Source organism: Centrocercus urophasianus, unplaced genomic scaffold (assembly GCF_019232065.1).
Source record: "Centrocercus urophasianus isolate 14NV4802_14NV808 unplaced genomic scaffold, USGS_Curo_1.0 seq_73, whole genome shotgun sequence".
Classification (NCBI taxonomy): Eukaryota; Metazoa; Chordata; class Aves; order Galliformes; family Phasianidae; genus Centrocercus; species Centrocercus urophasianus.
Genome location: NW_024885344.1, coordinates 11,593,842 through 11,606,860, shown reverse-complemented (window position 1 = coordinate 11,606,860; position 13,019 = coordinate 11,593,842). Strand labels below are relative to the sequence as shown.

Sequence of the window (13,019 nt, the reverse complement as noted above, 5' to 3'; positions counted from 1 at the left end):
AATAAAAATAGTGCAGTGTGAGACAAGGCTTGGTGCTGAAAAAAGAGAGGGAAGACTTTCACAGGAGAAAGCTTCAGGTGGGGTGGAAAGAGAGCAAGAAAGATATAACGGGGTACTCGCCCAGTGGAAAGTAAAAGACAGGGAGTATGAAGTCCTCTGATGACCTCTCTGATGATGGCTTTCCAGTGAGGGAGTTCTGCTGCACTTAAGAGATCTTTTATTTATTTAAGAAGAAGAGATGTGGCAGGTGTAGTGTTCATCACACATGTGATAATTACATCTTTGGAGCATTATGAGCAACAGCCAAGTGCATTCAGTGCTCCGACAGGTTAGCTGTTCCCCCCGCCCCACTGCCTTACTGTTATGGCAGAAGGCTTTATCACAAGTGGGTGTGATATATATATAGAACAGGACAAGGGAGGAGGAAGAGATTTATATTTAGAGGCAGAATCCGAGAATGAAGTTGAGTTTTGGAAACACAAATTGTGCAATAACTGTTTTTTAAAATATTATGCCCTAATCTGAAACATATTTTTTACAATGACACCTGTGATCAAGAAGCCTTTGCTTTTCAGAATGAGGGTTAACACCATACACAGAATGCACTTATGGCATTTTTCAAGTCATCAAATGGCCTCTTTGTGACATTCCAAACTGGCACTTGCCGGGGTTCAGAATGAATCAGATTCTGCGGTATAGGTTTAAAGACAGATCTCTTGTACTCCTCATACTCTAGATGTTTTACGTCTTTGAAAGAAAGAAATCTTCCTCAGGTGGAGCTCTGATATGTCTTGAGAAATAGTTGTTGGTTATTTTTTTCCAAATATGATATTAGAGCTTATATGACAAATATTTCAGATCACTACTGAGTGTTTTTGTCATAGGATCCATGTCACTCAGATTACATCTTAAAAAAGATGAAATTAGAAATCAGACCTTTATCATTTGAATAGCTATGTTCAATTTTCTAAAACTCTTCCAAACCTTACCTGGTTAAGGTAAAGTTACCACATGCAGATAAAACAGTGAAACATTAAAATTTTATCAGCATAAGCTTGGGACAGTGAGCACAATTCAGATATATCAGATTCAGAGATATCCCATATTCTGTGAGATAAAGCAGCACAACAAAACCTTGGAAAGCATTCTTCCCTTTCTATCTTCCTGCTGATGGAAGGGCATTTCTTTGTTCTAGTAGGGATGTTGGAACTCCTGAAGAACAGATGCCCACCCTATTCATTCCTACACATTCCTAGGACAAGAGTATACAGTGACATAACATTTTCATTTCCTAATAGCCTCTCAGTAAAATGAAGTCTTAGGGATGAGTTCTACCCTCAGCTACATCTCTGCAATTTGTCCTGAAGCAATGGACCTCCAGCTTGCTATCTTCGCTACAATTAATATTGCAGTATTATACAGTGATACACAATGATCATTTCTCATTTCTGTCCCTTTATTAAAAGCTTCAAGCAAAACACTCTGGCCCCAGAGAACTTGAACTATGAAGCGGATTGAAATCAAGCACTGAAGAGCATGCTGACCCAAAGGAGTGATGCTGGGTTTAAGACAGAGGTGGCTGTTTGCTAGCAGCAATAAGAATCTAAAGAATATCCTTAAGGAAACCGGATCTATCTATTTTAAAGTTTAGGTGGTTTGCTATTTATTAGACCTTCTTGATCTGGGAAACAGACTGGAGAAACAGGCCAGCACTTAAAAGTGAGTGAATAGCCCTGCTCTCCCTTTGGCAAGTCACAGGTAAGGCCTGTCACAAAATGTGAAGCAGGAAGATAATGCCTCCTCCACAAGGGCATGCTGCTGTCCTGAGACACGTACCTAGAACTGACGGTGAATAACAAGAATGCCATGCTTATAAATAAACTGGAGAGCAGTAGTGAATGCTGATATGAAAGGGTTGCTGCCATGTGTTTTCCTTCTAAAGTCAGCAGAGGTTTCAGAGCTTTTGGCAAACTCTTCTTTCCGCAGCTCCTGATGTGATTGAGAATTTGGTCCTCAAAGGAATCTATCTTCTCATTAGGTCAAAACCAATGGCAACTGTACTGAACCCGAAAGCAAAATGACCCTTTCTGCTTTACCACTGGCTGCTATGCTGATTATTGCAAGAGTTGCGTAAGGAGCTGTTGTACAGACAGAAAAGCACCAAAGGAAAATCACCAATGGTTTGGCTGCCAAGGAAAGCTTCCATTGTCTATATTATTTTAAGGACATTGCATTTTCTGAAAAGCCAGTGTAGATTGTTCATTTTATTCTATCCTCTTTTACTTTTTTAACCCTCTTTGGTGGAAAAGCAATTGCACTGTCCCCCAAATATATGGAAATCCCATCCAAGGTGAAAGTGCCAAGTGGCTTATTATTTCAGGGAAAGCAGATCATTTTAAGTTCTCTTCCTCTTTGAGCTCAAGTGCTTCAGTTTTCTACCACAGCTCCGTGAAACTTAAGTTTCCACAAAGGTCTCTTTTTAGCTAAGACATACTTATAAAAGCAAGTTCTATTGTGGCACTCCAGGTCTGCATGGTTGTATTAGAAAATTAGCATTCTGGTTGTATTGGATTATATACGCTGCCATCCTGTGCAGAACAGATTACTGTTGATTATGAGCAACAGCCTGCCAGCAGGAATTTGAGGCCTGCTGAGCCTCAAAGAGGCTCAGAGAAATTATCACTACTAGGTATAAGGCTGTTCTGTAAAGAGAAACCCATCGCTCCTAGTTTTGGGTTTATCTCACTGATACTTGTAGAGAAAAAACATTTCTTTGTACATGGAGGCAACAGGTTATAAAAGTTGTGACACGCCAGAATTAAGATAAGTAAGTTCCACTTCCTGACCTTGATGATAAAAGCTGTTGTGTTTCTACTTCAGGACAGATGTCAGTGCAGTACAAGGCAATGTCATGACAGAGATGACATGCTGTGGAATTTGTGGGACATTTTTCAGTGCTCCATGGAACCCCACAAGACCTTTTTTAAAAAAAGAAATTTGGACACATGTTAAAGATAGCATCATTTTAGGAAGGAAAATACTCCTTTCCACAGCTCGCCTGATGGCAGCGGAATTACTAAGGATGAATACGAACAAAGTTTGTGTTTGCTTGTTTGTTTTAGTTTTAAGAAGCTGGATTTACACACTAAGCAAAAAGATTAGATACTACATTCCTCCTGAAACTCCTGCTGGTTTAAATCTGGCACTGCTCCAGACAGCACAGATGATAGTATGGATACTATAGGAAGAAAAGCTCCTTTGAAACAATCAGTAGGAGACAGCCTGTGTTTGAGAGGTAGTCTCCTGATCTCATGTAGCATATGTCTCTGTGGAGCTGAGAAAGGCTGTCAGGGAAGATCTCCTTTTCCAAAAGGCATGCTTGAGACTGGCTTCTCAAGCAGATCTTTCTGTCATTCACAGATGATGCCTTTCAAAGCTCTGCAGCTTTTTATAAGAACAAAAAGAACAGCCAGTAATACGGAGTTATCTTTAATAAAAAGACATTCTCCTTCAGTCTCCTAGGTACGTTTTCTTTTTATCACATGAATATTCAGATGGCAAGGTCAGCCTGTAACCATGGTGGTGGTGTTGCTCAGGTGATTAAATGCCCTAACAGCTTGATGCCACTAAATAAATAAACATATTACCTCTGCCTCGAAATCTCCCTGATGCTTCAGTCATGTCTAGCTGCAGCTTGCCCAGTGCAATTTCTGACCCCCAGGAAGAACGTGTTTATAGCAAGACAGTGGGGACTTCTGGCTATTGGGTGACTTTAGTAGGCTGGTCAAAATCAAAAGCCATCTGAAACTCAACACATGAAACTCAAAGCTGAACAGAAAACTTCTCTAGCCATTTCAGTTCTAAAAGACAAACTTCAGAATGCAGAAGAGTGCTCAAGAGTCTGGGCTTAACCTTCAGCTACAGTAAATCAGGATGTCATGATCATAATCATTAACACTTACTGATAGTTCACTGGTACTATGTGAAGAACACATTTGAAAAACTCAACTTCCCAAAAGAACTACTTCTATCCTTGAACAGCACTGAGTTAATTATTGGATGCTCTGGCCAAATCCTAATGCTCTAAGTCATGTTCCACCAACGTTACTTACTACTCAAATCAGTTCTGAAATCCCTGCTTACATTTCATATATTCCTGATGGAATCAGAGTTCAAGACAAATCAAAATTTACCCATAAAAGAGGAATTCTCCACAAATTTATGAAGGAAGCACTGACAAATTTGTATTTTGATCCACACTTTCAAATGCAAAGATACAGTCATTCATTTTCCTGGTCGAAGGCTCCCATTCATCTCTTGGAGATGAAAAGCAATCTCCCTGAGGCCTTGAGGATTTTGAATGTCCTTGGGTAGGGGGGGTTAAAAAAATCCCCTTCTCAATAACAGATTTCAATTTCCCTACTATATGCCTACTATATGGAATGAGGCAAGGAAACCGTTTTTCTCTCTCAATCTTATATGTACTGCTTTGGTGACACGTAGGCACAATTTTAAGATTTACAACATGGGAAGAAGAAACAAAGTTCCATTTTGTTGTCATCTTTCTTTGCTTTGTTAAAATGCATTGGATACAGCCATTCCTTCTCCTAACACTGTGGGCATAGTGTGCACTGTGTCAGACCATAGGACTGTCATTCTCCTGTGGATATGTTGGATCATTTTCAGTAAACTACATTCTAAGTCATGTTTATGTTTAGAATTGGGTTAAACTTCACTTCTCCTGGCCGCATTCCAATTTACAGAATTACGTTCTCCTTGCCAAAGTTCCCCATACTGTTTCAGTGCAAAACAAGTTATCTATCATACACCTCCTTATACACTCATGTCCTTTCTCCTTATGTTTTTAAACACCTGTCACATCTTACCCCGAAGGTAGCTAAACTCTAACACTGTGAAAACAATTGCTACACATACAGTTCATGAAGTGTTTTAGGATCCTCTGGGATTAAGGACATTAAATGAATGCAAGCTGTAATATTAAAAATATATGCAACTTTATATTAACAGTTTCCATTGTTGTTGGCACTGTGTAGCACCAGGAGACCCATTGTGTTAGGAACCATAATTGCAGAAGAGAGATAGTTCTCCAAATCAGATCCAGCTGGAAGAAGTGGTCACATATCCAGCTGCTGCTTCCTATTATGTGACAAGAGCACAGGCAGCTAAGTGAGGTGCTAAAGAGAGAGTTCTAACTGCCTTACTGCTGTGAATAGACCTTGACTGGTTCCTTCTGAAAAGAGTTCATAATCTAAACCAGACTCAGCAGGTAGACAACAGCAAGCAGGCGAAGGAATGCTATCATACTTTCTTCTAGAGTTTGTAAGCCACTGGCTGACACTTCCAGGAAAGCAGACTGAATTTATAACATATTCCACACATCACGTCTTATAATGCAGATAATGTTGCTTCCTTTTCAGTCTGTAGAGGAGAAGGCCAGGGGTGTTTGAGGGAGATACAATCAAGGTTTATGAAATCATGAAAGTGATAGATTAGCTGAATGCAGAACTGTTGATCATCGAATCTCACAGTATAAGGAGGAAAGGGCATTGACTGAAAGTAGCAGTATATCAGCTTAAAACAGATACACTAAACTACTTGTCTACACAGCAGGTAGCGAGCAGCTGAAACTTGCTGCCACAGGAGACTGTGAGGATAGGCAGCATTAGCAGTTTCAGATAAATCCATGGCTGACAGGTCCATAAAGGGCTTCTCAAGGCAAAAATGAGAAGCATCTCCTCTAAGATCTCTAACACAAAATCATGAATTCAGGAGCAGAGAAGTGGAATAAAAGGCAGGAAAAGACCAGGCTTGCATGCTTCCCCTCCTGTTACTGTCAGGATCTGAACACTGGACCACAGGCCTAACAAAACAGAATTCTTCTTAGGTAGTTATGATCAGCAGCTGATCAAACAGAAAGGCTCAAAGTATGTCCAAGGACAGGACAGAGCCTCAAAGTATTCCAGCACGGTGCTTAGTCCAGTTTTTACAGAAATTAAAGAGGGTAAACATATTTCCAGGCAGCATAAGGTCCATTCTTATTTAAGTAATGCAAAAGGGAAGAAAGGACTCCTCTGGTCTATTCATGCTCACAGTGAAGCTAAAAAACATATCTTACAGTATAAACGTCTTCCATAAGTGCTATCTCACATGTTGTTGAGTCTGTCTACTTACTACAATGGTGTAATTTTGAGAAGGCTTTACCCCCTCCCAACTGCTGTGTTTTATTTTTCACTATGATGTGCCCAGCACTTTAAGGGTATAATTCAGGCTGCAGGATGGAAGCTATCATGTGTATTTCAATTACAAGGCACTGTAAAGTGCAGAGGAGCCATTAGAGAAATTAAAATATACTGGTCAATTCCACTGTTTGGTCTGCATATACTGAATTTGATTAACTATCACTAAAGACCAATTTTAAAATAAGAACACTTATCCATTAGTTCTTCTTTTAGCTACTATGCAAACCCAGCTCTGCTTGTTGTGGGAATTCTGTGATTTATTTATATCTGTGTAATCCCAGAGGCTATCTACTAACATCGAGAGTGAGTTTACATTGCAATTAAGATAAGAACTGGGATTAACAGCTCTTCTCCACCCTCTTTTCACCCGCAGTGTGGTTTCCTTCCCCTTAACGAGTTTAACATTTGCCTTGGCTTTAAACCACCAAGCTCAAGCCAGCACCTGCACACATATAACTGTGTATATGTACTCACGCTAGCCTAGCACCGCAGTTTTCTCCTTCAATATCTGTTCCAGGGACGTTGTCTGTGTTCACGGACTCGGTCTCACTGGTGGGCATGCTCACTGTAAGAGTCAAAGGGAAGAAAAAGAGAGGGTTGGCCATTAGAACCTGACACACCTATTAATGAATCACATCAGTCTTATTGAAAAGACCCTCCGCTGCAACTCCAGAGGATCAAGCGCTTAGCTGAGCAAGTCTACTGGCTCCCTGCACAAACAAGGCTGGGCTGGTAGACTTTTGGAATACACACTGCTTACTCAAATGCTAAAGAAAGGGAAAGAATCAGCTGCTTGCTTTCTTTTTGAGTCAGTTCCTAGGAACTGTTATGAATGAGAATCACTAAAAACGAGGGAACCTGGCAAAACCAAGAAATAAGCATTTGCTTAATTCAATGAAAACTTATGAAGATGCCTCTTCACCTGCACCAGCACAACTGTTTTACTACCCTTTCCAGTCTCTTCTGGAGTGGAGTGCAAATAGCAAGTACCAGACTCAGAAGAAATCAGATAAAAGGTTTCAGTTGGCCTGATAGCAAGTTCCACATAAATAATACTGATGGCCCATGTACTGTATACCACTGTTAACGGGTTTTAACCTTGCATTTAGAGCCTGAACTTAATGGGGTATAGAGGGAAATTCAAACTCTCAGACCCTTTCAGATATTACCAACAAAGAAACTAATTAATATGAACTGTGGCAGAGATTTTATTTTGACAGTCATCAAATAAGAACTGGACAGAACTACACTTTTACAGAAATATAATGGAATAACCATCAAATGAAAGCAATCTTAAGTGTGAACCTATTTCATTAGGATTCAAGAAGGTGTCACATCTTCTATGCGTTATGAAACCTTAATATTTTATTTGCTTCTGTAGATGAAAAAGATTCACTGTTTCCATTACATGAATTTCTCCCAGCTCCTATATGAACTGTAACTCCTTCAACATACTAACATTCAACATATGGTGGAAGAAAGGACAGCATTCAATGTGTCTCTTCCCTTTTCACCTCTTTTCAAATATACAGAAAATGACATTTTCAACGAGTAATGGAAGAGTTAGGTCTCTGAGATGGGATGTATATCACAGGTGAGTCTTGACAGTACACGCTATTAGTTGTGGGAGAAGCTTTAATAGCTTGTCAAAATAGGTTACTCATTAATAAAAAGTATCTAATAGCAAGTCCTTGATTAAAAAATAAAAAAAGGAGAGACAGAGTAAATATGCTCTGCATTCCAGTTGGGCAGATGTTTAATGAGCTATGGGCTCAGAAATCCTTTCAGAAGCTACAAAGATATCAGAAGGTTCTTCCAAAGAGGTACTGGGTTCTTGCTTTGAAAGCATTATGGTAGAAATGCCTCTCAAAATCTTTCCTGCACACAATCCCAATAATGCAAGTGCTTCCAACATATGTCTTTGGAAATCTATACGTTCTTGTATTGTGCTATTCAGGAACACAGACCATATGAAATAATGGTCTCTCTAGTCTACTCTTGACATAACCATGAAATACTGTACTCTAATGGTGCCTGTTTCTTTACAAAGACTAGATGTTTTAATAAATCTTGTCTGTTCAGAAAGATGAATAAAGAAATCAACTGGATTCATATTTTGATGTGCACAGAAGAGTCAAATAAACTGTAAGAAAAAGAGACATTCGTAATTAAAATCTTCAAATTTTCTATTCAGACGAAGCCCGTCAGGAAAAAAAAAACAAACACCAAAACATTGATATTTGGTATGTCATCTTTGAGGATGAGGTAAAGCACTTTCAAGACATATTTGAGCTTATTTGCAAATGGGAAACAATCTTGAAGACATTAGCAAGAGATTGATTTGCAGAACAGCTTATTAAGTGCATGAAGAGGACACTGCACAAGCAATAGCAAAAGCAAGGCACGCACATGCAGAAATACACAAAGATACATTATGTGTCAGTCTTTATAGAGATATATAGACAAACACACATACAAATATGCGTAGTGTGGACACCAAGTGCAGTGGAACATTACCATGGGTTTCTGTGGAGTGACTAAACCAAGAAAACTTTTCTTTCTTCTTATCAGGCAAGCCAGCTGGAGTGCTTCCTTTCACAGACAAGATGGTCAAGTACCAGGAACAAGACATCAATAGAGAACATGCAGCCAGTGACAGGCAAAAGAAAAAAACAAGGAACTCAGCTTGCACATGACATCCACTTCTCTCAGAAAACTTCATCACGTGAATTAAAAGTACAAAATGAAAAAATAAGGTACATAAAAATAAAAAATATTATATCAGACCATCAGAGGATAACCTCCCCTTGCTTTGTGCTCTTTTTAAAATTTATCTTCTGAGAATAATAAGTGGTTGAATTGAAGTTTATGGGTGAAATCATTTTTCCAATGATTTCAATGGCAAAAGTCTTCTTGTTTGACTGTCTGACTACTGAAATCAATAAGTCTAAGGCACTCACAACATATCCCAAAGTTTTCCTCCAATCTTTAGTTCCAGGATCTGGACCAGCCCATTTTTGAATCAGATTTCTCGTTCTTTTTTTCCTAATTTTTTCCAATATCAAGAAACTTTTCAAAAGTGATGGAGATGCTAAAGAAAAATTGTTGGGATAATTACATTTCTCAGTCTTTTCTCTGTCTTTTCCATGGTTCAGGCTAGTTGCTGACACACTAACTCCCAAGCATTTACTGCACTGCACTGTTGGTAAATGTTAAGCACAGTAAAAAGTATTACAAAGCTATCATGTATAAGAAGAATGAGGGCCAGAAGTTAAAGGCCAGGATGGACAGGAGATGTGGACTGTAATCTCAAACATGGTATGTTCTCAGCAGGACAACCACTTAATTTTATGTGGCACCTCACCATCATCTTCAGTATCATGGATAGTCATGTGCATAGCTGCTATGAGGTTCATTTAGGCCAGTTAAAAAATCCTGAAAACAGAAGTTGCCACAGAAGATTTATGTATAAAGTGGGGCTGAATATGAGATGAAGTAGACCAACTATTGCCCACACAGCTTTCTCTCTGATTCAGTTCTCAGAGACGCAGACCTTTTGCCCACACCCCAGCTCCAGTCTAGAAGCAAGGCAGGCATTTTCTGCAGTCAGGGTAATTAATTACTGGAACTATGCACCAAGGATGTTGGCAGTGAATCCACCACAAGAATGTTTTAATCATGAAGAGATGTTTTTCTAAATGGTGGGCTCTAGTCCAGACCAGAGCTATCAGGATCATGCTATACGGACTATGCCATCTCAGTGACTTCTTCCTCTTTGTAATTTTGGAAGTTGAGACAAAAGTGCATTTCCTCCTGTCTAGACACAAAGTGACTTAGTGATGGAAATTCTGGTGCCTCACCTCCTGCTCCATATGTGATCAGTGACATATGCACTCTTACAAGGGCTGTTTGCTGTCAAGTTCAAAAAATCAACTCCTTGTACCCAGATCAGAGGTCCCCACAGGGCTGGGTTCTGCCAGATGCAGTGTGCGCCTTGACCTTCAAGTAGATCCATAGATCTTCCATCTACCACAGGCTTTGCCTTGCAAGGCAATTCAGTATCCAAACTACACCACAGGCATTGTATCCTCATGCGCACAGTTCAACTGCACACCTGATACCTTGGGATATTAAGTTATACCTTAGAGTCGTAGTTGAATGACTGAATACCTATACTGTAGAAGGTGACTCCTTGGCACATGTGAGAGCAGGTTGTTAAAGGAATGAGAAGACATTTCCTCCAGACAGTTTGCCTTTGCAGGACTGCACCAGGAGCAGCAGTGCAGCTAACAGTGAGATGAGCACACTGAGCTGGCAGTTTGCCTCAACCAAACCAAACCAAGCCATACTATTCCAAACCACTGCAGTGAACTACTAACAACCACACAGGGCTAGAATACCTTTGAGCAGCCTGGTCTAGAGGTTGGCAACCCTACCTACAGCAAGGGGGTTGAAACTAGATGATCTTTAAGGTCCTTTTCAACCCAGGTCATTCTATGATGATGCCATAGAAGATATGCAATCATGGTAGCTTTGCTTACATTGCAATCTTTTTCTGAATTTATCTTTAGTGATCACATCCATAATTCACTCAGGTTGATGGAATCTCCCATTAATTACACGTTTCCAAGGTAGCATAGGAACTTCTTTCCAAAGGGAAGTGAAACAGCTTTCAAACCATGCAGGTATTTCATGATTTTGATAGAGTGCAAACCATGATGACCAGTATGTTTTATACTCTACAGTCGCTGAAATATTTGCACTTCTTACATCTCTCCACAGCATGGTTCATCTCTGAATACAGCATTTTCCTCCTGGACTACCTAAACCCTGATTTCACATTACTTACATAGTATTCCTACAGCAACTAAAGCAGCAAATGCTGTCTAGCTGCTTCCTTAAAAATAAACCTGACATAAGCTTCATGTTGTGTTAATTCTAGCTCTGAAACCTAGTGGACAGAAATAAGGACAAAGTCTGCAGTCTGTGAATGGTTGTAGGCAGATGTGCAAGACCCTTTGAGAGCCTCTGTTCCATGTCACCGGCATCAAGCTTTGATACCAGCCCTACACTTGCACTAACATATGTCCCTCCAACCAAATGCCCTGTGGACATGTAATAAATTACTAGATGGCAGGTTGCCAAGAGATAGCCAGCTGCTCAAGTAAAAAGATAGACAGCACTTTCAAATCCCCTTCAACGTAGCACTGAAATATTTTGTGCCTTTCCACACTTAGGGAATAATATATAGCTGCATTTCAGAAATATCACTACCACTGTTGCATTTTGCATTTGTGGCAGTCTTGTCATCTTGACAGTGGAGGTAATTCTAATATTCAAATTTATCTCCATGGATTATAATGTTGCCACTCTTGCTTGTTGCTGAATCTGACTTTAATGAATCTTGCTGTGAGAATTTAAAACCTGGATAAGATGATCCCTGGGCAAAGGATACCAGGTTCCACAAACATAGACAAAGCACACACATGTCACAGATGTTGATAGGATACATCACTAAATGACTATGCAGATCTTGATGTTAATTTTAGAACTGGATATGTGAGAAGCTGCATTGCCTGACTTGACATCTCTGATTCTATTTGAGCTATTTGAGTTAAGCTCCAGAGACAGACAGGTTCCTGTCACAGGTTTTCTGAGTGGCTCCCTCTGCTGCATGGACAGGCTGGGCATTTACCTTAGACACCTACACTGGGTACCTCACTTGGAACAGTGAGATAACTCAACAGTGTGTTCACTCCTATTCAAAGAGACCTGCAGTGAGTCTTCAGATTAAGAAAAGGAAAAATACACTCAGTGTGTATTCTGAAGTGCTCATTAGGACTCCAGTTCTTCCAGCACTCTAATTTCTGCTGGTATTGAATGACACTGCAAAATAAGGCCTAAGTCACCCCTTTTGCCCATGCTGCTAGTTGATATCAGATTAACCCGATGTCACTGCCACTTTATTGTGTAACCTTGGCCATATGACCAAGTCTTTCTCACGTATCTGTTCCATTTCTCTAAAATGGGGATTATAATTCTGCACTCACCTTGCAAATCTTTTTGAGATCTGTGGATGAAACATATTACACTAAGCCCTAAGCACTATAGCTATTACTGATGCTAATGCCTCCCAAGTGGGAATCCGCAGAACTATAAAGCAAATCGAAAGAGCAAAGAAGTCTTGTGAATTCTCCAGCTGAGATTTAAGATTTTTTTTTCCATCAAGCACAACAAGAATAAATTAAAGTATTCAGGCTGCTCCCTTTACCAGAATGTGCATCAAGTGAATGACTTTGTCTGCCCTAAGAACCCCGCTTCCCAAGGTGCCTCTCCTGCCCATCATTCCACAAATGAGTTTATGGACAGCTGTCAGAATCTCAACAGGCTCATCTTTTTTTTTTTTTTCAGTGGAGGGCTCACATTTTAATTAATATGTGAATATTGCTTAGTTTTCCTCTTCTCATTGCCTGTTCAGAAATGCTGTACTCATTCATCTTATTCATTAATGTAAATAAGATACAGCTTTTATTCTGCTACACGGGTTCACTGTCTCATGAACAATCAGTGAGTGTTCTTAAATGCAAGCAGCATGCACAGAGTAAATCATGCAGAGGTAAGTGAATATTTTTCTCTAGATCAATTCCTGTTTTTTTTTTTTTTTCCAGGAAAATACAATAGTTGTGGCTATTACATGGGATACACACATATAGGATATATGGGATATATGGGATATATGGGATATATGGGATATATGGG

At 39.7% G+C, this 13,019-nt stretch overlaps 1 protein-coding gene across 15 annotated transcripts in view; it reads right to left on the bottom strand.

Moving 5' to 3' along the window:
* CACNA1C (calcium voltage-gated channel subunit alpha1 C) overlaps positions 1–13,019 on the bottom strand; it is a 474,784-nt gene that overhangs the window by 114,772 nt on the left and 346,993 nt on the right. For all 15 annotated transcript variants that reach the window (XM_042837682.1, XM_042837670.1, XM_042837684.1 and 12 more), the window contains exon 10: positions 6,735–6,825. In XM_042837682.1, coding sequence (XP_042693616.1) covers positions 6,735–6,825 — 91 coding nt within the window. The remainder of the gene's footprint in view (positions 1–6,734; positions 6,826–13,019) is intronic.